Below are 24,193 nucleotides of genomic sequence, written 5' to 3'. Positions count from 1 at the left end.
AAATGCCCTAAAGTTATTTTCTTTGCTGGACTTATTTACTATTGTGGACTGAGACCCTCACGTTCTCTTTTCTTTTTCTTTTTGTTCTTGATTGATCAAGATAGCTGATTCAGTACTGTGAATTTATCTGTTACCAATGTGCCTTTAATGTTTGTATTTTGAAGTTACTTCAATTAAAAAAAAAAAAAAAAAAAAACTCCCTTCCTGTTGTACGTAACGACATCACGACAACGTCATCAGCGGCGCACCCGGCGTACGTGCCGCGTCATATCTTCCAACTCAACCGCCGCTTCCTGGCCGGCCCAGGCTGCTGCCTCAGGCCCCGCTCCTCTGTGAACCGCTATCCGGAGACTGGCATCACACACCGGGCTGAAACAACAAGCTGCTCCGCTCGGTGTGCGCGGAGCTGCGGCCGCGATGAGTGAATGAAGAGGCCGAAGCCCGGAGATCCTCAGCAGAAGTCCCGGGACTCGCTGCTCGGTCAGTTTTGTTGTTGTTGTTGTAGTTGTAGTTAAAGGGCTGAAAACACTGAGGGAATGAATCACTGCCAACTCATTTCTATTGTCTGCTGCCGTGTGTCTGCAGAAAACTGATGGTGACTCTGTTTCCAGCCCATGTTAGTGTAAAGTTAGCTTGACATGTGGGACAGTTTCGTTTAGACACTGTGGACTGTCCACTCCTGGACGGACAGACAGAGACACATGCATGACCGGGTCTACCTCCTGTGGGGACCGGGGCACAGCGTTGTTCCTGGGCCCCCTGTGTAACCCCCCCTACACACACACACACGGCAGCTTCATTGTTTCTCCCTTAAACCATTCAGGTCATTGATGCAGTGATTTACTGGCAGGAATTTTTAAACAAGTAAAAATGACCAAGGTCTTCTGTGACTGTGACCTTAAACTCAACGTCTTTTGTATGGTGGCCCTAAATGCACTGCAACTCCTGCAAAGGAGAAAAACGTGCTACAAGGTCAGAGAACAACTCGGGGAGCATACATCAGTCCGACTGCCCAAAATTCCGACGGCTCATTTCTCCGACTACGCATTCTACAGTGTTAAGATTAGGTTTAGGGTAAGGTTAAGGGTTAGGGCTACTTAAGTCGGAGAAATGGGAGGTTGGACTAATGGACGCAAAAATAAAGAAATGCATGGTCAGAGAAATGGGTAGTCGGACAGACGTCATGCGCCCAACTTAATCCATGTGACTACATGTGCATGTGCAACAAAATTCAAAAAATAACATTAGTATTTCCAAGGACACACAAAAGTGACAGATCAGGCTGGGGAGCTTAAGTTCAGTGCCAGTGGTCCTTGACTTTAGAAGTTGTGAAGACGACTACCTGTTACCTGTTAGTGGTGTTTGAAAAAAAGGTGAGTTTGTTTGGTTTATTACGTCAATATCACACGATTCACGGTAGAACAACTGCAGCCAGGTCCAGAGGAGGTCGTCGTTGAGAGGTGGGGCCACGCCCAGACCTCTGCTCCGCCGGCCCCTCAGCTTAAAGATGACACCCAAACACCAAGAGGTTTTGGTTATACCTGAACCAGAAAATACAAGAATATCATTGTAATACTGAAGACTGTCAGTAGTTTTAAAAAACGCTTAAAAATGCACTTTTTAAAAACTGTCCGTTTTGGGTTCCTGGGGCTGCTCATTGTCTACATGTATTGTGTTTCTGGTGTTTTATTGCTGGTGTAAAGCACTTTTGCTCTATGAATAAAGTTGTATTATTACTATTATAAACATTCATCTGTCTGTTCTGTCAGTAGTGTTGGGGCTGGAGTCGGGGCAGCCTGAGGTGTAGCAGCCGTGGTGATGGTGTTGGACTCAGGTGAAGTCTTCATGGATCAGGTTGAGGGTGACCGTGTCAGGAGGAGCAGGGACCTGTTGGGGCCAGATGTCCGAGCAGATCCTCCAAAAACCACAAGCGGCTCTGCTGCGGCAGCCAGACCGTCGGCCAAGAAGAGCAATGTGGCCAAAAAGGAGAAGGTGTCCCACAACGGACTCCCAGCCCAGAACAACTGCAGCCAGGCCGAGAGGAGGTCGTCGTTGAGAGCCGGGGCCACGCCCAGACCTCCGCTCCGCCGGCCCCTCAGCTTAGAGATGACACCCCAACGCCTGCGAGGGTCCCAGGAGCAGATGTCGGACAGGCGGATCGTGCAGCCTCCGTGGCGGAGCGGCTCTGCTGCCCCCTCGCCCCCGGCTCGCAGCCTGACCAGCCCCAGCCTGGGGGCAGGAGGGTGGATGCGCCGCAGCGAAAGCACCTGCTCGGTCAACTACTCGCTGGGGCTGCGGGGCGGCAAGGGGCAGATGAGACCCGCTACCTCCCTGCCACACATAGCTAAAGGGGTTGGGGTCGGGGGCACGACGCTGCCCACGCCCTCCAGGCCCTGTCTGCTGGTCGCCCTCAGACCTCTGAACCTGGAGCAGGAGAAGGAGACCTTCTTCCAGTCCGACTACAAGTACGAGCCTCAGTTCGAGTATGCGCAGCCTGAGCCGAGGAGCGTGCTGGAGAAGTACAGGGAAGGCTCCGGCCTCTTCCTCGAACAGGTACGGTACTTCAGACCCACAGGAAGCTCTGCCTTCACATGGTGAGGATGATGATGATGATGATGATGATGTGGTGTCTCTTTACCTATAGGCGGTTGGAATCATGGAGTGCGTGCTGAGGAAGTTTGGTTCCTATGAAAACTTTGAGGAGGTCACAGGTGGTAGTGTGCTTCCCAAAAGTCAGGTGTGGGCTGCCGTCCGCAAATACCTGCAGAAAGAAGGCTGTGTGGGAGAGGTGAGTGAGTGGTGGTCAGGACACCTGCTACTTTACGTCCTCTGGGGCGGTTTACCTCCTGTTATTGAATGTTGGTGCACAGCCAGAAGCTGCAGACTGGCAGTGCATCATCAACACACAAACGGGTCATACACAGAACTGTTTAAACAAACAATCAAACAACAAACACACACAAAAAACAAAAGTTTAACGTCGAAATGGGAAAAAACTTGAATATTTTCTGACATTATAAAGTCACAGATTTACAAGGAAAAAGACAAATTAATGAGGGAAATTTTATTTTTCTTGCAAATTTGTGAGGATCATTTTTAAACTAAAAATTCACGATGAGAAAAAAACACATCTCTACACTTTGCAAGGTTGGAGGAGCACAGGCTCTATAATGATCTAGTGATCCTGGGCAGCGCTAAAATAATAAGTATTCTCTTATTGCCAAATCCATCTAAAAATATAGTTTGGTAAGATCTTCCACTGCAGCTAGACTGGGAGAAAAAAAAGCCATGTCTGTCCAAACTTGTAAATCTGGCTCTAGTAGTTGTTAGTGTGACTGCATGTTTTGGTATGTTGACTTTGTTGATTTTACAGCCCTGGAGGGTTTTTACTTGGAAGAGTTTAATTTAAACAGCAGAATGTAACCGATCAGATAAGATAATGACACAGAGTAAAATATTTAACTAAGGTGAACCGTGTTTGCACAAACTTAACAAACGATCTTGTGCAAAGACGAAATAGGTAATAAAAAAAAAGGACTTAAAGGAAAACTATTGAAGAGATAAGCAGCTGGAAATAATGGCAATGGTACTGGATGTGACCTGTGTGTGGGGGTGTGTGTGTGTGTGTGTGTTCAGGTTGTGGTGCGTCTGTCTGAGGAGCTGCTGTCTCAGGCGGTGATGGTGGTGGAGAGCTGTCGTCCCACTCTGACCATAAACCTGGCCGGGGCTCGGCAGCACTGGCTGGAGGGGATGCTGAGACACGAGATAGGTACGAGATGTTCACCTCACACACAGATCTGACACAGAGGGGTCACTGCACCCTCAAAAGTATATACTGTCACTGGAGAGAGATATTTCCCTTCGATATCTGTCTTTTGAATGCACACAAGCTTAGAACCAGACACACAGAGGTTAGTTTGGAGAAGTACAAACAGGTAATTACACACATATTTTGTATTGTTGGATAAATCGCCTTTTAGATGCATCGTCAGCGTTGAGATCCTCTATAAAACACCAGCACATGTGAAGTTATCGAGTGCTTGTGGTTCACTGTGTTTAAGTAAAAGTAAAAGTTCATGATAGCTCCAACTCAGAGTGGTGGTTAACTTCCTCTGTTGTTGAATGTTGGTGGTGCACAGAGGGAAACCACTAAAAATACAGCTGCACACTGACAACGCATCAACATATAGTAAAATGGGTCAAACACAGGAAATGCTGCACACAGAAAATAAGTCAAATGATACATTCAGTTATTTTTTTGTTTTTTTTTTAAATATAAAAGAAGCAAATAGAACCACACCATGATATCATTTGGGCCATTGCGGGGCGGGGGGAAAAAAAGGGGGGTTAGTCTCAAATTTGCAAAACAATAACTCAAAGATTTGTCAGAAAGACAAAAAAAAAGAGAAGAAATGTTTTGTTATTTTTCACCAAAGAAGGAAAACCCACCCTACACTTCAGGGTTGAAGGAGCAAAGGGGCTAAAATAAAAGTACTTCCTCATTTCTCAAGCCAACTGAAGAGTAGAGTTTGATAAGATCTTCCACTGCTGGCAGAATGAAAAACAAGCAACATCTGTCCAACTTGGCAAATTGTTGACATGCCCCCACCCCCGACCCATCCCCCCTACGCACACACAACATTTCAAGGGTTCTTCTTTCTCACAACTTTGTGACTTTAACTTGAAAAAGAGTTTATTATTCTTAAATTTCTCATCCATCTTCCAGCTGTTTTTTTTAAACCTATGATGGCCCTAATAGGCTGTTTTATTGAACTGCTTCTTCCTGTTTTTTAATGAACCTAAAAAATTTCAAAACTTCATGCGACTTGTCAGCTGATGATTAAGTTTCCGCTCTACTCTCTTAAGTCTAGTGAGTAAAGTTTTGAGTTAGTGACTAAACTGATTTTTATCTCTTTGTTTATATATACAGACCAAGCGTGTACAGTCATGTCTCTGTGAGCTCTCATTGTAAAGAACCAAATTCCAGGGTAAGGATAACAGCCGAGGTTTGTTCCTGATCTTCTGTCGCTGCCATGGAAAAAATATCCAGAGGGTGATGTCAGAGCAAAAAATAATAGCAGCACCAGCAGCAGTGGTAATTTTGCACCTTGGTTGTCTCATCTATCATATGATCCCCTGAAAATCTCCAGTGGGGTCATACGATCCCATGGCAGTTTGCAGCCCACAGACAGGAGATCCAGCCTGAAGCTGAGGTGTCACCACCGAGTGTAGGATTTCTCCTTTCCCAGAATATACGTTTCAGGATTCCACCTCCTCCTCCCCCCTCGCTCTTTAAAAAGGGAGGCAGAGAGACAATAGGGTGATGTAGGCAGACAGTTGAGGGCGTGTGGATGGGTCGGATCACCTCGTCCTCCACACGCCACCTTTGGTTAGAGGCTGTTTTTCGTGGTTTCAGTAGAGAGTGACCTTAATACTGAAGCAGCACACAATGATTTCGTATAGATGACAGTTTCAACATGACGCAAATCCAGCTCCAGTGAGAGATGACTTTCTCAGGTGTGTGTCTCACCATTTTTGAGAGATTGTTGCAGAAGCGTGTTTATGCATGTGTTATATCTGAGAGAAAGTGTGGCTTTTGGTTTTTACTTTTGCTTTGTTTTGTTTGCTTAAAGGGATAGTTCACCCAAAATTCGAATTTCATCTCATTATCTACTCACCCTCATGTCGACTAAGGGCTGGGAGAAGTTTCAGAGTCCTCTGTGCCTTCTCTAATGCCCTCTACACACTGTGCGATTTTAGCAGTCTTATAAGACTGTTGCATGACACACTATGCGACGTGGAATTTACAATCTTTGCTACGACGTCAAGTTTGACATGTGCAGACTGTACGATGATCGTTCTACTGAATCGCAGGTCGCCCGCTCCCCCTCCTCCCCCCTCCCTCCCTCTCTCCCTCTTCACACACAGACACAAGTCACCGGCACCAGTGGAGCAGTAGGCTACCGCCAGTTGTCCGTTATTTAAAAATGAAATCACGGCCTGTATTGGTACTAGAGAACATCACAGCAGTACCGTCACGTAATGAGAGCACATCTAAACGAGGACTGTCACCTCTCCCGGCGTAAACACGTCAATATTCTCCGGTAGGCGACCGCTTCTCATCATAGTCCGCACATGAGTTTATTTTTTTTTTTGGACAGAGTTTCACCATGAGTTTCACACACAACTTTTCTGATGGCTGTATGAGTCTGTCCATGTTCCTCCTCTTTCTGCGACAGTAAAAAGGAATATAGGCCTATAGGCTATTCGTTTTTTAATTTAATGACTATTTACTCGAAAATCAGTGCTCGTCCCTGTCACCTGCGCCACTGATAGACGTCCATCAGCTGATTAGTAGACGTAGGTCGTAGCAGTTTTCTGACACTGTCAGAATTTAATCGCAGGTCGTCTTTGGTCGCAAGACGCTGACAACGGCCGTCGTAGAGCCTGTCTCACTGTGCGACGTAAGACGGCCGATTTAGAGCTACGACCAAAGATTTCGCCACGATTCTCCTACGATCCGCCGTCTTTCGTCTGCGACGGCCAAAATCGCACAGTGTGTACAGGGCATAAGTTACAGCGGGGCTCGGCGCAGAACTGCATGTCCATATGACGGTAGCGAACGGGGCTCAATTGTCTTCGTCCAAAAAGACACACCAAAAAAACATCCAAATACCTCCATAGTGCTTATCTGTAATGTCCCTCTTGTATTGAAGCCCCAAATTGTTCCGAAAAAAAAAAAAAAAGTCTATATTTTAAGCTTGAAGAGCACTGCTCTTCCTGGTCCGTCCAAATCTCACGAGATTTGCACTGGTATATCAATGCAAATCGCGCGAGATTTGGACGGACCAACCGTCATATGGACATGCAGTGCTGCGCCGAGACCCCCTGTAACTCCGAGAAGGCACGGAGGACTCTGAAACTTCTCCCAGCCCTTAGTCGACATGAGGGCAAGTAGATAATGATGAAATTTGAATTTTGGGTGAACTATCCCTTTAAGCACTTTCTGCTAAATTTTATTTGTATGAAAAGTGCTCTATAAATAAAGTCTGATTGATTGATTAATATTGCCCCCCCCCCACCCCCTCAAGTCCTGTTTACTCCCCTCAGGCAACATGTGTAATCAGGCTTTCTTGTGTCATTGTTCCACTCGGACATGTTTCCCCAGGCACACATTACCTGAGAGGCGTCAACAACAACCTGCAGCCCTGGTCCAACACAGAGGGCAGGAAGCAGTTTGGCCTGAAACCAGCTAATCCCACAGAGGAGGGCCTGGCCAGCCTGCACAGCGTGTTGCTACGGAAACAGCCCTACCTATGGCGCGCAGCTCTGCTCTACTACACGGTGTACCACGCCACCAGCATGAGCTTCAGCCAGCTCTTCAGTCACATCGCACGCTTCGTCCAGGACCCCGACGTCCGCTGGGAGTACTGTCTGAGAGCCAAGAGGGGACAGACGGACACCTCGCAGCCTGGTGAACACACACACACACACACACACACACACACACACACACACACACACACACACACACACACACACACACACACACACACACACACACACACACACACACACACACACACTCCATCCTGTTCACCATGGTAGAAACACAACCTCAGGCCCGGCTGGCACAGGGTGAGGGTGGGGTGCACCCTGGAAACCAGTCTATCACAAGACCACACAGGCCCACACTCACATTCACACCCTGCAGGCAGTTTCCACCTGTTCGCCTACTGCACATGTGCAAGCCTGAGTACCTGGTGAAAATAATCATCTGCAGGTATGAAAATTTGCAGGGTGATGTGTTAACTATGCGTGTGTGAGGATGCTAAACGTGCATCTAACAGCAAACTGCAACATGTTGCGTGCATGCAGGTCTGAACAAGACAACGACATTGTTCGGCCCTGCATGCAAAGCACCAGTGATCTGGTATCTGTATGATTGTCACCACAGTTACAGTGGTTAATTTTGAAGGAGGAGACATGTGGTGTTCATCTCTTAGATAAAAAATGATGTGCATGTGTTGGAATTTATATCATCGATTGAACAAAATGAGTTTGAACATACCTGGTGGCAGAGCGTAGACTATGTTGGCTTAGTTCTCGTTTCTTCGCTTCCCCTCTCTCTCTGCCTGACTCGCTCCACTATCTAAATGAATAAATTACTGTAAATATTTCTTGGACCCAGAGCATGCAAACATACTACCAAGAGCAAGAAAATTATAATGAGCAATCATAACCATGACAATAAAATGTACGTGACTTTTAAAATATAGAGAAATTGCACACTAGATAAAGTTAGATGATGATGATGATGCAATAGTCATTTCCTTTTCTTTTACGTTCATGTGTCAGGCTGCTTCAGTAAAGATCAGGTTTATCTGGATGGGATCCTGAGGATTCTTCGCCATCGACGCGCCATCGACTTCAAGATGTTGACTTCTTTAGGCAAGGTCAGTGATGGTGTCAGCCAGGTCATTTAAATACAAACCTCTATCAGCAACGCAGAGCCCACGGTGTGCTCACATGGACAGGGAAGCTGCTGGTTACTTTTGTCTCTAAAGGTGTAAATAAACACAACAGTGTGAATTAAAAACCAGTGGAGTTTTTAAAATGCTGAGGATAATGAAATCATGTGAATGTGATAGAAGCATTATCACCAAAATAAAGACTTTCCGTTTTCCTGAGCAGCCACTGCCCCCTGTGGGGTGTCTGAGGGCATTAAATAAAACAATCAGCTTCACACTGACTGCATGGTTTTCAGGCTTTCTGCTGAGAGCCAGAACCTCCTGATCTGTTGACCTCGAAAACTCTGGTATGTTGAAATGAAATGAGATCTTTATTTCGAACATGTAAACAGGTTAAGTAAACAAAACAAAGAGAACAATGAAAGAAAGTAGCTGCACTTTGCAGACTTTAGTTGACATATCCAGAACATGTTAAACATCCTCAAACATAAACCATGGAGTGACATGTGCAAACATTAATGTGGCTCACACTCCAGCTGTAATATCACTTTGGGGATTATTACAAAATAGGGCTGCATGCACATTTTGCAGAAAACGAATTGTGATACTGATTTCAGGGCAGAGTTGTTTTTGCTTAATTTTCATTTATCGATGGTGTGATTTTTGTTGGGTTCCAAACAAACAAACAAAAGCCCAAGGTGTCTTGTTACAATACGCATCAATGTTGTGATGCATTTTATGTCTATCAAAAAAAAATGCAAAAGCAGATATTGCATTAAGCCATATTGCAATTTTTAACTACATTGTGATTAATTGTGCAACCTAATACTAGATACTTGAGTTTAAACTCTTAAAGGGACAACGAGGAGTTTTGGAAAAGCGAAGCGTTTTCACACTACATTTATGAGCCTCCGCGCGCACCGTACATTTCTTTGACCGGGCGCAAGACGGACTCATGTTTTCATTCATCAATAATTAAAGTCAGAGGTTCAAAGAGGTTCACATACCACCGTAGTTCCGACCATAAACGGCGATGCGGCTGCGTTATTCTCATGATTCGCAACGAAGGAAACGCTGGTCGGCTCGACCAGCATTTCCGCCACCACTAATAATAACAAAATAACGATAGAGACAGAACGATATATTTATCGAAAATGGGCCGATATGTGGGTAGCGGAGATTCATCCACATTAACGTGAGACTTTTTTTATAACCGAATAGAAACTCCTCGTTGTCCCTTTAAGTGTCTTGTCTTTGAATGTGTGTGTCACTGGCTGAGAGTACAACCAGGGTCAAGTTAGAGACAGAGGATATGGATGAATACATTTTGACTTGAAACAGAGTTACAAAGTGCTGTACAAAAACAAAATAGGGAGAATTACAAATACGTGCTGAAACAATGTTATCAATACACGCACTGAAAGCAGGAATTGGGCTCTAATAGCAATTACCCAGCCAACTTTATTTGACCATGTGGCTTTTTCTTAAAAAATCACCTGCGACCCATCTCCTGTCCCTCGGCAGGTGTCTTATGAAGATGTAGAGAGGCTGCGACAGCTGGCCGTGCTCCCCAGGACCAGAATCCCCCACTTCATGCGCGACCCGGAGCGATACCTGCAGCACCTGGATCACATCGTCGCTGTCAACGAGCTGGACGACTCCACGCTGGAGCACCTGTTGCCCTGACCGCCGAGGAAGAGACGGAGGATGCTGGTACACTGACTGTATGATGTTTGGTGCCCTGAATGAATCTCATGTTAAATATCCAGTATTACTTATGCTTTATCTGAGCTTTTTTTATTTTATTTGTAAAACTCAAAGAAAAAGGGACGAACACACTAACACCTCTATCTACATTTTCACTTTTGTCCAATGCATGTCTATGTGGCTTTTTTCACAAGAGCCTAGTACAGTTCAAGTGCCCCCTCCCTCCCCCTTTTGCCTTTACTCCCACTATGAAGTTACCTCAATACTGCAACTCTACGATATAACCAACATTATATATGTAGACTCGTACATAATCACCGCACCCAGCGCCTGTACAGGACACCGCTAACACGTCATGTACAGCTTTAAACATTCATAATCACTCGCTTTATTTATGCAATTATTTAAGTTTTTTTACTTTAAGAGAACAGACTGAATGTCTCTGGTATTAGCTTTATACCTTCTTTTTTTGAGGACATTTTTTATGCCTTAGATTGTTTGCATTTTAAAAAGGACACCAAGGACACATTATTTACACGCCCTGGGGGAAGCACTGAGGCCATGAATCTTTAAAATATCAAGTGCCAGTGGACTCAGTCAGATATAAAAATATCCCCCAGGGAGGTTTTTTTTTTTTTTTTTTAAATATCAGTATTATTAGGGAGATAATCAGCTGTGTTATTTCTGTCTTATCAGTGTCCTTGGTGGTCTTTGGATATCAGTATGCTACTGTGATGTGACCCGTCCCCGAGCTCCCACCTCCGCGCAGCAGCCAAACTTTCTTTTTCTTTCTTTTTGCTACGTTGAAGGGACAGTAGAGCATTTTGGGAAACATGGGTGTTTTGTGACAGTTAGATGAGAAGATCGGTACAGCTCCACTCTCATGCTTGAACGTTTGGCCTGTAGCTGGAGACGACTGTTAAATCACGGAGTAGAGACTGTGCTGAGGCGCAGCAGCTCTGTCAAACTTTACATTTCTAAGAACCAAAGTGAGAACAGAGAAGCCTCAGGGTGGCTCTACTTCCCAGAAGTTTAGTGGTTTCCCAGGTTGTTTTCCACATGTCAAAGTGTCCTTGGGCCAGATGCTGAACCCCAATCGTCCCTGATGGCTGTTCCATCAGAGTTGTGTGAGTGTGAGTGTTACACTCCATTTATAACTATTGGGCTCTGTTCCTGAGGTAACAACCGACCGTGCTGTCATTTTTATCACCACAGATAATTTAGATTATTTTTCTTTTTGAAAAAGATCAGATATTGTTGATAATTGAACATTGAAGGGTTGAAGTTGTTCCATCTTTAATAACAGAAACGATAACGACTGAAGTGTAGAAGTCCATAGAAAGTTGGAAATAACTTTAGAAAAGACATTTGGCAAGTTTTATGGACAAAAAAAGTTACAACGATGTACCTGCACTGCCATGTTTGTAGTTTTTAGGGGGGGATTGTAGTTTTTTTGGTAACACTTAATTAAGCATTAGCTAAGCATTATTAAACGATTAATTCATCATTTATAAAACATCCTTCCTACATTGATACTAATAAGCATGTTATTGCAGTAAGGATAAGTATTTATAAAATGTAAAATCTATTAACACGCTCACTAACCATTAATACGTGTCATTGCCTGGTCATGTATAGTCAGTAGTCTAGTTTGTTAATCATTTACTGACACTTTATAAATGATCTTATGAACCACTGGCATCTCCTAAACTGGTTTGAAATTAATACTTGATTTATAAATGCTGACTTCATCATAAATATGGAAATACACTTGGCAAACAGAGTATAGATGAATTTATTAATCCAGAGTTCAACATTTATAACTATGTTTAATAAAACATTACTAATTAGGATCAATGTAGAAAAAATGCTTTATAGATGAATAATAAATAGATTTAATATGTTTAACTAATGCTTAATAGTGTCTTAATAGTTGTTATGAAGTGTAACTAGTTTTTTCTGTGCTCAATAAGCTATCATAACCACATATATATATATATATATATATAGTTTAGGGTTACAGGCTATGTTAAAATGTGCATTTGTGTTTCATCAACTTATGGAACCAGTGATTGCTGTTGTGCAGTGACTGTTCTCATTTCAGGAAAAATTGACTGTGGCCTTGGGCTGTCATATCGTTGAAATATCAGTCAAAATCAATACCTTGACATAGATACTGATTCTTAAATACCGGTATACCTTTTTCAATACCAGTTTTATCAAATTCATTTTAACGTAAAGAAAATTAAAATACACATAAATGTAGTGTGTGTAAACTAACTAAAATAAACAAACAGCCAATCAACATTATTAGACCTTGCACCAAGCATGCTGCATGCTGATTGGCTCACTGGCGCTGATGAGATTTACTCATTTACTTCTTAGGGAATTCACCAGCTGTGCCCGCCCTCAACCTTTACAACATGTAAGGTTAGTCAGGCTTATGGCTTCAACAGCTGTGTGGTTAGCTGTTAAACTGTACGGAAGCCGTAAGTGGCCATGCATTCACGAGATTTATTTTCTTCATTTTCAGGAGACAATGAGATAATTATCTTAAGATCTTGAGGAAGAAGAAACTTTGTTTTCTAGAGATAACAACAGAATTAATTGTAGATGTGCTTGAGATTTCTGTCACACAGGTGGTTGTATCCTAATCTGCTTCTCTCAGTCATCATCTAGTATCCATAGAGACACCCAAGGCCTTGAAGCTGGTCAGTTTTGTAGTTCAATGAACAGCCTATATAGACTACAGCACTGTTATCTCCAGATCTGGTTAACTTAGTAAAGTAGTTTCCCAAGAAAGTTTACCCCATTATCTCGGGAAAACGGATATATGGACACCAAGGGTTTCCATAGAAATGAGCTAAAATTAACATTTAGGCTACGTTTTAATGTGGCACTCTGTAGGTGTTGTTTGGTTTCATTACCAGCGTGAAAATGGATATACCCAACAATCTTGGTGTTGGTTCCAAGGATGCATTTTTCTTGGCCATGTTTACAAAAGCCTCTGAAATGGGACAGTGTCGTTGTGCTGCTGTGACGTAATCAGTCTTCAAATGTGGCCTCTGAAGGGTAGGGCCTCCCACAAGGAATGATCGAGAGGGTTTTGATGGTAAATCTGCCACTTTTTAAATTCTCATCTGTGTAAGAGCTGTACCAGAGCAGAAAGCTGTGGACAGTCTTAGCCAACAGGCAGTTCATCACTTTAAGTGAACAAATGGTCAGTGCTGGCAGCTCCTTTACATTTCAGACAGAGCCAGGCTGACTGTTTCCCATTTGTCTCCAGTCTTTATGCTAAGCTAACAGCCGCTGGCTGTGGCTTCACATATAATTGACAGATGTGAGACTGTGATCTTCTCATTTAACAGCGCCAGTTTCTCCAACAATGTGAAACTGCTACTTTAACACGAAGATAAAGTGCCTGAATGGCATCTTTAATACACTGTTGGGCTTTTTGTGACACAGCCAAACTCAACCAGTCGTCGTCCATCCTCACCCAGACTCGAGCCGCTGGCTGAGGAGGAAGCGAGGGGTGCTGTGGGTGTGCCTTCGATGGGTGTCGAGCTCATCTTGCCGTAGCTAGCCATGTGTTTGTAGGCTTCTTTTTACTGTGTTTGACACTTCAGACTGCAGATGTCAGTCAGGGCATTCATTATGGGCCACGTCGTCTGTGAGCTGAATTAACACTGACAGACTGAAAAAAAAAGAAAGAAAGTAGGTCACAGCAAAAAGGGACATGGGCTTCGGTTCAGCAGTCCCAGTTTTTAAACTTAAAACACTAAACCAAAATGTGAATCCACTTCTCTGATGCATTTTAAATACTTGGATTTGAAAGTTAACATGATTGAAATTTACCATGCTGTGTTTACAATTTTAGCCACTTGATGAAGCAGATGTTTTAAATTCTGCTGACCTCATCAACCTGGGCCCTAAACGAATGCACCGATTTGTAACGCACGAATGTTGCACAAGTGTTTTATGTTCTGGAAAACGTCTTGAATTTCCAGGTTATTTATTAAAAAGTACACACTTGACAAGCTCTCGTGTCTTTCTTAGCGCACCCAAACCTGCACACATGACCTGAACAAACAGGTCCTTGAACTAGAGGACTTGCTTCTAAATAATGTTTTCTTCAGTATCAAAGTAAGTGATAGTTGTCTCTCTCTACATCCACTTGGACACTGTGAAGAACTGCTAATTGTCCATTGTTTATGTTGCCAGTAGCAAAATTGACCGGAAGGTCAAGGGGCCCCTGGATGAAACTTCTATCTACTAATATACTATACTACTATATATCTATCATATAAAACTATAATCTACTTTTATCAAGTGATTGTTGCTGAAAATTCAATAGGCAGGAGGTACAGAAACACAAAGGATTTGGTCATCTACCTCCAACTATTTTCAGATTACGTCCCTTTTCATCCAAATTAAACATTAACCACTGGTGTGAAGTCTTGGTTCAGAGGTCACCATGACCTCCTTGACCTCCAAAATCTGATCAGTCAGTCCTCAAGTCCAAGTAGATGTCACGTTTGTATCACATCGTAAGGAATTCCCCTCCTGGTGTTACAACATATTGTGCTCATAAATCCAAAATCATCTTTAGTGAAGTTGACCTTTGAGCATTAACCTCCTGGTAGTTAACAGTGGAATCGAAATTTGGTTAAAACTGCTTCATAGAATTATTGGTCTTTACAGTGATCCATGACTCTTCCCTGCAGGAAACAGAAATGTCAAAAAACAAACACGCACACACACTTAAATAAAAACGGTTTATTCTCTTTCAATATAGCTTTTGTTCTATCCATAGCAGAAAAGAGCCTCCATGCCACTCAGTGCTAAAACCTGGAACTGGATCTCAGGTCACCACAGCGTCGCAATGACCGACAAACGTCTTTACAGCAACGACACTGGCTTGATACTGATCCAACAGTCAGTTTGCTCATTTTAAAAACAGGTTGAGGGTGATGTCGGGAGGCAGCTGGAGGAGGAGGGGGGAGGGGAGAAGAGAGGAGGAGGGAAGGAGGGATGGAGGGAGGGGGTTGGATCTGATTTCAGATCTGATTTATTTGTGACTTGGACCAAGCAGCGCAGATTCCCCCCCTGGGCTCTGTTTTTGGAGAAGTTTAATCCGTGCGAGTTTGTATATGCTGCAAAGTTGACATCTTACTCCAGTATGGCTGTTGATGTGGAGGCAGAGGTTTCTGCCACAAAAAGGTCACAAGTTGAGGTAACAAAGATTCTTCCTGAGTGGACAGAGGAAGAAAACAGGATTATCAAACACAACTGTTCCTGACCAGAGAAATGTGAGGAATGCTGCTGTCAAACTGACAAACTTTGTGTTATTTTGCCTGCCCTTATTGTTATAATTGGGATGGACAAAATAATAGAAACATGAACCATCTTCAGGGACCAGAAAAAGATGGTCTGACCCCCATAGGGATTTCATCACTGTCTCATTACCTAAAACTTTTGCACAGGCCTGTGTGTTAAAACCAGTGTGTGTGCTGTGAGTGTTACCTGCTCTCTGGTTATCATGTTGCATTGGAGCTGCTTATTGCCTTTGTGCTGTCGGTGTTGGCATTAGCATGTTCCTTCACCACAGGATCTGAGGGACAAAGACATGGGAAATAAATACTTAATGGACACTGGGCACAGACATTAGACTCTTTTTCTTTCTAAAACTTAATTTGTGTCTCTTGTCTGAATTGGAGGTTGACCGATAGTGGATTTTTAAAGGCTCATACAATGATAGTTTGTAGTAGTAAAAAGGCGATTAATCGGCCTGTGTCACACAAAATGAGCGCATCACGAGTCGACAGTCCAGACAGCTCAGTCAGAGTCAGCACAACACTAATTAAATCACAATAACTCCTTTTGTCCTCATCCGTCTCCCATAGAGAGAACCATACATGCTGCTAAAATGGTACATGGGTGCAGATTAATCGGTCAACTTCTACTCTGAAAGACAAAATAATAGTTACGTCATAAAAAGAAGCTTTGGTCCACAAACCCCCATTTACAAGAATGTGAGCAAATATTCTGCCACATACTCCATTCAAAGCAATGAGGCTGAGCTACAGCTCATATGTCTTCACATCCTGATTCACCATGAAATATAACCAGATCAAACAGGAAGTTTGTTTTCTTTTTATTTGCAGACGATCCTGCTTCTGTACAATAAAGTAGTAAATAATTTAATAAACTACTTCCCTTGGCTGTTGATGTGTTAGCAGCATGCAGACATCCGGACCCTCTGTGTGATTGTGGTGATACTCACAGAAGTATGGGTGCTGCATGGCCTCAGCTGCGGTCAGCCTCTGCTGGTGGTCGTAGCGCAGCAGCTTGTCCAGCAGGTCCAGAGCCTCTGGACTCACCAGGTGCTGGTTCTCTGACTGGATGAACTGCTCCCAGCGCTTCCGTGTTTGCCTGGACGCAAACAAGCAAGGTTTAACGTGACTCAGTGTAGCACACTATAACAGCACACCGTCTATATTTAAAATTATAAAACTCACAGCCGAAGCAGGATGGTCAAAACAGTTTAAAAAAAAAAAAAGAGGTGGAAATTATATGAAATATCCTTCTGTAGCTGCCGAATGAGTTTCTTTTGGTTGACCTGAGCATCATCTGATAACTCTCATCACTCTTCCAACCTCAGCTGATACTCACTGTCCCAGCAGGTCTTTAAAGCGAGTGTCCAGTTCTATGTGATATTTGTGCAGGTAGCCGAAGAGCTCGTCAGTACCCAGGACCTTAGCGATGCGGACCAGCTGGGAAACAACATACAAGCGTGTTTAATACATCAGTTACATGATAAGGACGGGTTTTATTATAATTATCACAGATTAAGTGTAATGTGCGTTTTCTGTTTCTGATCTTTTACCTGATCATAGTTGTCCTGGCCATGAAAAAACGGTTCCTTCAGAAAGATCATGCTGGCCAACATGCAGCCCAGACTCCACATGTCCAAACTATAGTCATACATCTGCAGAAAAAAACACACACACACACACACAATCAGAGGCCATGCTGTAACAGATCATTCAGGTCAGGAGCTGTGTTTTCGTCCCTGAATGAGTGAATAACTGGAACAGCAGGTACCTGATAGTCCACTAGCAGCTCAGGGCCTTTGAAATAGCGGGAGGCCACCCTGACATTGTATTCCTGAGCGGGATGGTAAAATTCTGCCAAACCCCAGTCAATGAGACGAAGCTGTGACACAGAAAGAAAATGATCCAGTTAAAAAAAAATGTATACATGGTTCCTTTGTCCTACATCTTCATCTGAAGTTCAAAACACAAACTGCTTTAATAATTCAGCATTTAAGACATTACTCAAATATAATGCAAACTGGGAGCTGTGATTTGTTTATTCATTACTCTATTATCAAATTCAATATATAAAGTGTTGGAATACATCATTTTATTGGTGGAAATTTCTATTTCTGTAAGCGTGAACACAGGAGCCCATCAACAAGCTATGGCCAGCAAATCGTTAGATTAGCTCAGTTTAGCTTCGTGTGTGGACTTGAAGCAGAGGGAAACTGCTAGTCTGACTCTTGCAGGGTTGCAAGACCACAGAACATAGTGTAACTGAGCATTATGAGTGAGGGTTAGTTGTTGGGCACTGCTAAAAGATCCCGATTGAATTGCAGTTTGTTAAATAAAACGAATACAAAAAGTGAGCGTGACCTCACCTTTCTCAGCTGATGATCGATCATCACATTGTGGGGCTTCACATCCCTGTGCATGATCCCCATACTGTGACAGTAGTCCAGAGCCTTAAAGAGAAGACGAGCAATGTTCGATAACCATTTTCATTCTTTTTGTTTTTAGTTTCTGCACAAAGTCCAGCCCAAGTTATGTCCACCATTTCTTTTAAAAAACACTATGCAAAAACACATAGACTTTTTTTTTTTTTTTTTTTTTACACCAACTCTGTTTACATAAACACAAAACAGGAAATACTAAATATTTTTACCTTGAGCAGCTCATACATGTAGTAACGGATATCATAGTCTGTCAGCTTCTGGTAAAGCTCCTGTCAAACAGTTAAAACACATTCATGTATTAAAAGTTTATACTGTGTGTAAACTAGACTCCATTCATGTACGACATTTACTAGGCAGTTATGCATGTTATTAATAATGGATATCAATGCATTTTCATGGATGGTAACTGTGCTGGTAGTTCTACATGTATGATGTCAGCCAAACTTAGGTACCTTAAAATCTGTGTTATTGATGCACTCAAAGACAAGCGCGGGTGTTCTGGACTGCAAAGAGAGGACAACACAAGGCTTAACTAAGGAGATCAGCAGGTAGGTGGAGATCATCATCACTGCACGCACACACACACGCGCGCACACACGCACGCACTCACACACAAAGTTACAAGCATGACTGGATTATTGCTGCTGGCAGGTTGACACATGCAGCACAGTGACTCTGGCTCCAACTCACCACCGGGTCTTTGACTGTGTCGACCAGGCGGATGATGTTGGTTCCCCCACGCAGGTTTTCAAGAATTTTGATTTCCCTTTTGATCTTCTTCTTCTTGACAGGCTGAAAAAGAAAAAACACACATTTTCGACATATCAATCCATATTCAACAAGAACAGCAGCAAAAATCTTCATGTAGGTTAAGACTACATGAAGATTTACTGCTGGGTAAATCTGCTGCTTATTTACATTAATGGACATTGAATGGACATGGTCACACTATTTCCTGCAGTGACCTAGAAAAAGACCAAAGTGAATTGAGTGTGAGCTCTTAATCTGGTTGACTTCCAATGAAATTAGTTGAATGATTGCAGGTTGTTTTTTTAATCACATTTACTCGCCGTGTAGCACATGTCGCTACATGTGGTGTGGAATGATGCAGAGATGGAAAGTTCCTATGCGCTCTTCTTAAGCCTCGATGATAATAATGATGATGGTGATTGAGTGCAACAGGTATGATATGGAAACATATGTATTTAATTCAAAGATATGTTGTGTTTGATAGACTTTTTTTTTAGTTTTTCATATTGACAGGTTCTGGATTTTTCAATGAATAAGTACGAATAGATGCTATTTTTTAGAGTTTTACTCAGATCATTTAACTTCTTGTGAAGAAAGTAGACAAATCCAAGATGAGTGTTTTTTAAACTTGTCTGGAAAGAAAATTACAAATCAGCTAAACAAGTTCAAAGATGTAATAATCCTGGTCTACTCTATCATTAATCTGAAATAATGAGCTGTAATTAATGAGCAGTCCTTATTTTCATCCTTTAGTTACATGAGAACCTACTTCCTGCTCAGCTGGTTCACAGACGTTCTGCTCTTTCGCAACTTAAGAAAGACTTTGATGAAAAGCTGACTGACACATGGAGCTGAAACAGTAAAAACACCTGCAGTGACTGGGAGCACCTTGACCTACTGGGATACAAAACTGCACTTGGACAGTTTCCATATCCAGTTCCCAGAGAGGATATAAACATGGACTAAAACCACCAACAACATTACATCAGGACAGTAAGTTTAAACTGCAAATAAAGCTCTACAAAGAAATGAAGATGATCGCTGATAAAGGAGCAAGAAAAGCTCATGTAGAAAAAAGGGGAGGAAACGCAGGTTAATGTTGCCTGGGACTCACCTTGAGGATTTTCACCACCACCTTCTCATTGTTGGTCACATTTATAGCTTCAAATACTTCACTGTACTTCCCTCGGCCCAGTTTACGCACCAGCTGATAGTTGTCTTGATTACTGAGGAGTGGAGACATTCAGAAGGAATGTGAGAGAACATCAAATATAAACATTATCGTAAAACATCTGCAAACAATAGAGTTCTCTAAAATGATTGATCAGACCATCGATAAGATAAATGGAGGCAAAAAAATTAAAATAATGCTGATAACATTACTTATTTCTGCCATTTTTGATTTCTCCTTGGAACATTTATCAGTATTTTCTGACATTTAATAGATTCACATGATTCAATTACAAACTAAATCAGAATCACGGGTTGTAGCACTAAAGATTTCATGTTTGAAAATGTTATGCCCTCAATTTAGTAGGGTTGAAATTTATGATTATTTTACTCATTTAGGGCTGATTTCTTTTGTCAACACCGAAATCAATTAAGGCCTAGAAGATGTCAGATGATAGTGAAAAATACCCTTCACAAGTTCCAAGGTCTTTTGCACCCCACTGCACTCCAGTCTCTCTGCTGAGGAAGCCTCCACTGACTAACCAGGTTTATTGCCCTGCATGTTAAAGTTGACACTGTGTTAAACATCTGTGCTTTGCAATATTTTGTTCTTTGGCTCAGCAATCCCCCTAGGACATAAAAGTGCTAAGTATTGATTCACACTCTCTACTCTAGGAATACAAACACCTCATATTACCATGAGATTTATTATTGAGCATATAGATGCTGATACTGAATCGATGCAGGATGTCATGTTTTTTTTTTTTTGCCCTGGTGAGTGTAATTGCAATTAGGCTCAGGTTTTAGCCATAGTCTAATTGATGCAGTGCTGCCCACATATTGTTTATAGTATTATTGTTCTTTTATGTTTCCTGTATGTCACTCATGTAGCTGTACCTCCAGTTTGGCACGTGCGCATCGTAGTCCCAGTACTCTCTGTTCTTCTGTGTGTTGACATCGGTGTACACCCGAGCCTTGCTGCTGGCCGGCGTGGATCCGGGCATCGCTAGCTTTGAGGCTCCGTGTCGAGGACCCTCACCTCCCGCAGAATACTTATTGGCTCGATACTGGAAGGCAGCACACCCACTCTCCAGGATACGTGGCTTTAAGATCCCTGTGCTGTGTTTACCATTGGCTTTGGCTGCTTGTGGCCTCCGATCAAAAGTGTCAGGGCGGTCTGATGCAGCTGTTGTGCAGACTGACAGAGCTACGAGGACAGAGTGTGCGAAGCCCCTGAGAAAGATGTTAGGCAGGATTGGATGAAGACCCGCCAGCTGCAGAAAGACAGAGGAGAGAAGACAGAAGAGGCTCAACCACAAGAAAGATCTCAAATAAAGCAAGCACCGACAATCAAGTATATGTTGGTTTCTGATATACAGCACATTTTCCTCAGCCCAGTATGATATACTGATTGCTCTGTTCACCCATCCTTAAGATATGTATCTTATTGTTTAATATGACAAGAAAAATATCAAATTCTCACATCTACAAAGCTACATTCAGATAACGTTTAGCATTTTCCTTTTCCTATCAACTGATTACTGAATGAATCAGCTAAGTGTTGCTGCTCAACTCAACTGATGTCACATTGTTTTAAGTTGTGAAGAAATGCACTACAAATGGCCTTGGCAGTGTTGGAAAAACCCTTTTTGGTGTAGAGAGCTGTGACAATGTCCTGGCTCATGAGGGGAGCTGAAGACCAAAAGCCCCTGAACTTCCACCTGTCAAATCTGGGCTCGACAAACATAGAGACTTTACACTGCATTTAATCTAACCATACCACACAAGACCAGGTCAGCATACAAAAAACTATGTACTTACACTTATCTAACCTGGACCAGATAAACATGGAGACACAAGACAGCGCCTAAATCCCCCTGCCAGACAGAAACAAAACTACCAGTTAGTGCCAGGTATAATAAATGTACTATTTATTATACTGATCGAGATCAGTTTCCCTAAACCCAACGATGTCCTCTTCATATTTTCATAGATTTTTCCTATTAGGGGGAACAGATGATGGGTGTTTCCACAACACAGACCTCTCTGAAAATTGTCTACTTTTACAACCACAACCCTTAGATTTGTCATAGACACTGTAAACAACGTTTAAGACCCAGTTTTAGCCGAGTGATACCTATTTCTCAATTTTAGTATTTTGGGGAAAACATTACGAAAATGGCGATTTCAGTGCATTTTCTACACCCAGGCCCCACCAGAGCAGGGCTAGCTAGCTCAAGACCACCAGATGTTGACACAGCAAACCTGGACTAGAGCACTAAAACCTACGGACAGGTGCCGCCTGGGCTGCAGCCCCTGTGGGGTCCAGCTCCCCCAGCTGCCCCCCAAGCCCATGGACCCCGTCACGACACGGGCTCCCTGGGGCCTTGTCCACCAGCCACATAAGAGCTATCCACATCGTAGCTGAGTCGATTTAATTAATTAATCGTTAATCGGCCTGATCAAATTATCTCAACATTAAATCCAATCTGGGAGCGCCAGCATCGTTTCCGTCCATTTAATCTACCGCTAACTAGCTAGCCGCTAGTTACGGTGACCGAGGTTACTTAGCAACACACACAATGATAAAACTCAAACCTCGCGTGCACCACGGCGGATAAATATGCATTGCTACGTCTTGTTATCCTGTAGACAAAAACACAAGCGCACTGCGCACTCTGGTATTGCCGATATTAGTGAAATGTGAAACCAGTTACGAAGCTAAAGTTAGCCGGCTAACCTCGTCGCAGAAACGCCGGAGCTCAGAGGAAGTCCGCCCGACATCAACGTTAGCCCGTTAGCACTTAGCACTAGCAGGACGTTTCTCTCCGCGCGGCGGCGAGGCACCGGCGGCCCTGGGAATAAGGTTAATGTGCGTAAAAATTCACAAAATCGAGGATTTAATAATGTTGTCGGGGAGGTGGTGGTTCGTTAGCAGAGGCAGGACGATCTTCCCTTTTGCAGTGACCATCCCCCGGAAGTGAATCGACAGGCTCCGCGACCTGCCTGAAAGACGATAACAATGAATGGCAGGTGGGTTTAGCATGTCCTATGCATCGTAAGGTAATGGATCATATTCATCATCAACAGATTCATGGTGATCGGTCGACGGTGGTATAACCGATTCGATTGACATATATTTAAAGAAACAAACACACAATTATGCATTTAAAACGATTTTTTTGTAGTTGTTGTAGACAAGTCACAGCAACCAACGTATAACATAACTTTCACTTAAAAACCCGAATAAGAAAAAGGGTTTTGTTATGTTTGCGAGTCTCCAGTTTTAAAAACAGAAACCACCTCTCTTAGAAATACACATGCATGTAAAGAAGCGTTGTATCAACACATGGGCACTTAAGGAACGCCTGTGTACCTACAGTCTATGCTGTGTACCTGCTTCTTCACGCATGATATGACAGTAATGTGTACAGTAAAATCATACAGATAAAGTTCAGGTTCACATCCAACTTCAGAGTGAGGAATGTGTGATTTAGGTGACTGTGACTCAGATGACTGTTCGCGTCACAACAAATATCATCCTGTGAGCAGCATCTCTACATACAAACATGTCCAATCATGTCTGTATGTTTTTATCAAAGGTCAGAAATTAGCATCAGCAGTATAAATCCATACATTCAACCTGCCTTGTGTCAAATATTCAGGCTGGCGGTGTCAGGGTGTGGGGAGAGATTTCTTGGCAGACATTACCCATCAATCAATGCCATCATACACCTATACATGATTAAATACTCAACAAAATAGTGTACATGTGAGGCAGAGAGACATAAACTCAACTGAAAGACCCATTGAACAAGAGTCTATGATATTTAAATTGAATTTGACTTCAAATTTGTCATTTGAGTAAAATCTTACAGATTTAGCTGCAATGGTGACTTCATTAGAATGACTGATTTTAGAGATATTTTAAAGTGGACTAGGAGGCAATCTTACACGCAACCACATGCATCACTGACAACTGTGGCTGACAGGAGTCTGCAGCGAAAACCATATCATTTTATGCTGTTTACCATACATTTACAATTGCTTCATCAACCAAGACAGGCATTTTTATTGTAGCTAAGAAAAAGTCATTGTCAAACAATTTTGATTATGAATCAATCTTTTTAATTATCTTTTAGTTAAAAATTCAAACACTTGGAGGTTGAAGTTAAATGTGAGGATCTGTTATCCGTTACTCGTTTTCTGTTGTTCATAACTGTATATTATTGCTGTATTGTATACCTTTGGGCTCATGTTTTGACATTTTATGGACAAAATGATGAATCCGTAATGAAAAAAGTGTTCAGTTTAATCAACA

At 42.6% G+C, this 24,193-nt stretch overlaps 2 protein-coding genes across 4 annotated transcripts; one reads left to right on the top strand and one right to left on the bottom strand.

Moving 5' to 3' along the window:
• Positions 1-295: 295 nt before the first annotated feature.
• Positions 296-10,264, top strand: kiaa0895l. Its single transcript, XM_084000261.1, has 7 exons — positions 296-480; positions 1,773-2,553; positions 2,645-2,788; positions 3,637-3,769; positions 7,169-7,474; positions 8,359-8,456; positions 9,996-10,264. The coding sequence occupies exons 2-7, from the start codon at positions 1,819-1,821 to the stop codon at positions 10,155-10,157; spliced, it is 1,578 nt and encodes a 525-aa protein (XP_083856387.1). The 5' UTR covers positions 296-480; positions 1,773-1,818; the 3' UTR covers positions 10,158-10,264.
• Positions 10,265-14,944: 4,680 nt separating this feature from the next.
• On the bottom strand, positions 14,945-22,981 carry LOC311003349 (casein kinase II subunit alpha'-like). 3 transcript variants are annotated; one of them, XM_083995085.1, is made up of 14 exons: positions 22,613-22,981; positions 21,694-21,749; positions 20,770-21,146; positions 19,817-19,928; positions 18,643-18,744; positions 18,405-18,455; positions 18,162-18,221; positions 17,878-17,961; positions 17,283-17,393; positions 17,065-17,166; positions 16,851-16,951; positions 16,462-16,610; positions 15,702-15,789; positions 14,945-15,427 (listed from the first exon to the last, which is right to left on the bottom strand). In XM_083995085.1, exons 3-13 carry the CDS (start codon positions 20,874-20,876, stop codon positions 15,716-15,718), a joined length of 1,053 nt encoding a protein of 350 aa, XP_083851211.1. In that variant the 5' UTR covers positions 20,877-21,146; positions 21,694-21,749; positions 22,613-22,981; the 3' UTR covers positions 14,945-15,427; positions 15,702-15,715. The 3 variants fall into 3 exon arrangements, with proteins under 3 accessions (XP_083851211.1, XP_083851210.1, XP_083851212.1); XM_083995084.1 differs by lacking the exon at positions 21,694-21,749; XM_083995086.1 differs by lacking the exons at positions 21,694-21,749; positions 22,613-22,981 and adding an exon at positions 22,471-22,547.
• Between the last annotated feature and the right edge of the window lie 1,212 nt (positions 22,982-24,193).

Source organism: Trachurus trachurus (genome assembly GCF_905171665.1).
Source record: "Trachurus trachurus genome assembly, chromosome: 3".
NCBI lineage: Eukaryota > Metazoa > Chordata > Actinopteri > Carangiformes > Carangidae > Trachurus > Trachurus trachurus.
Note: the sequence above shows the minus strand (reverse complement) of the source record. Positions and strands in the feature narration are given on the sequence as shown.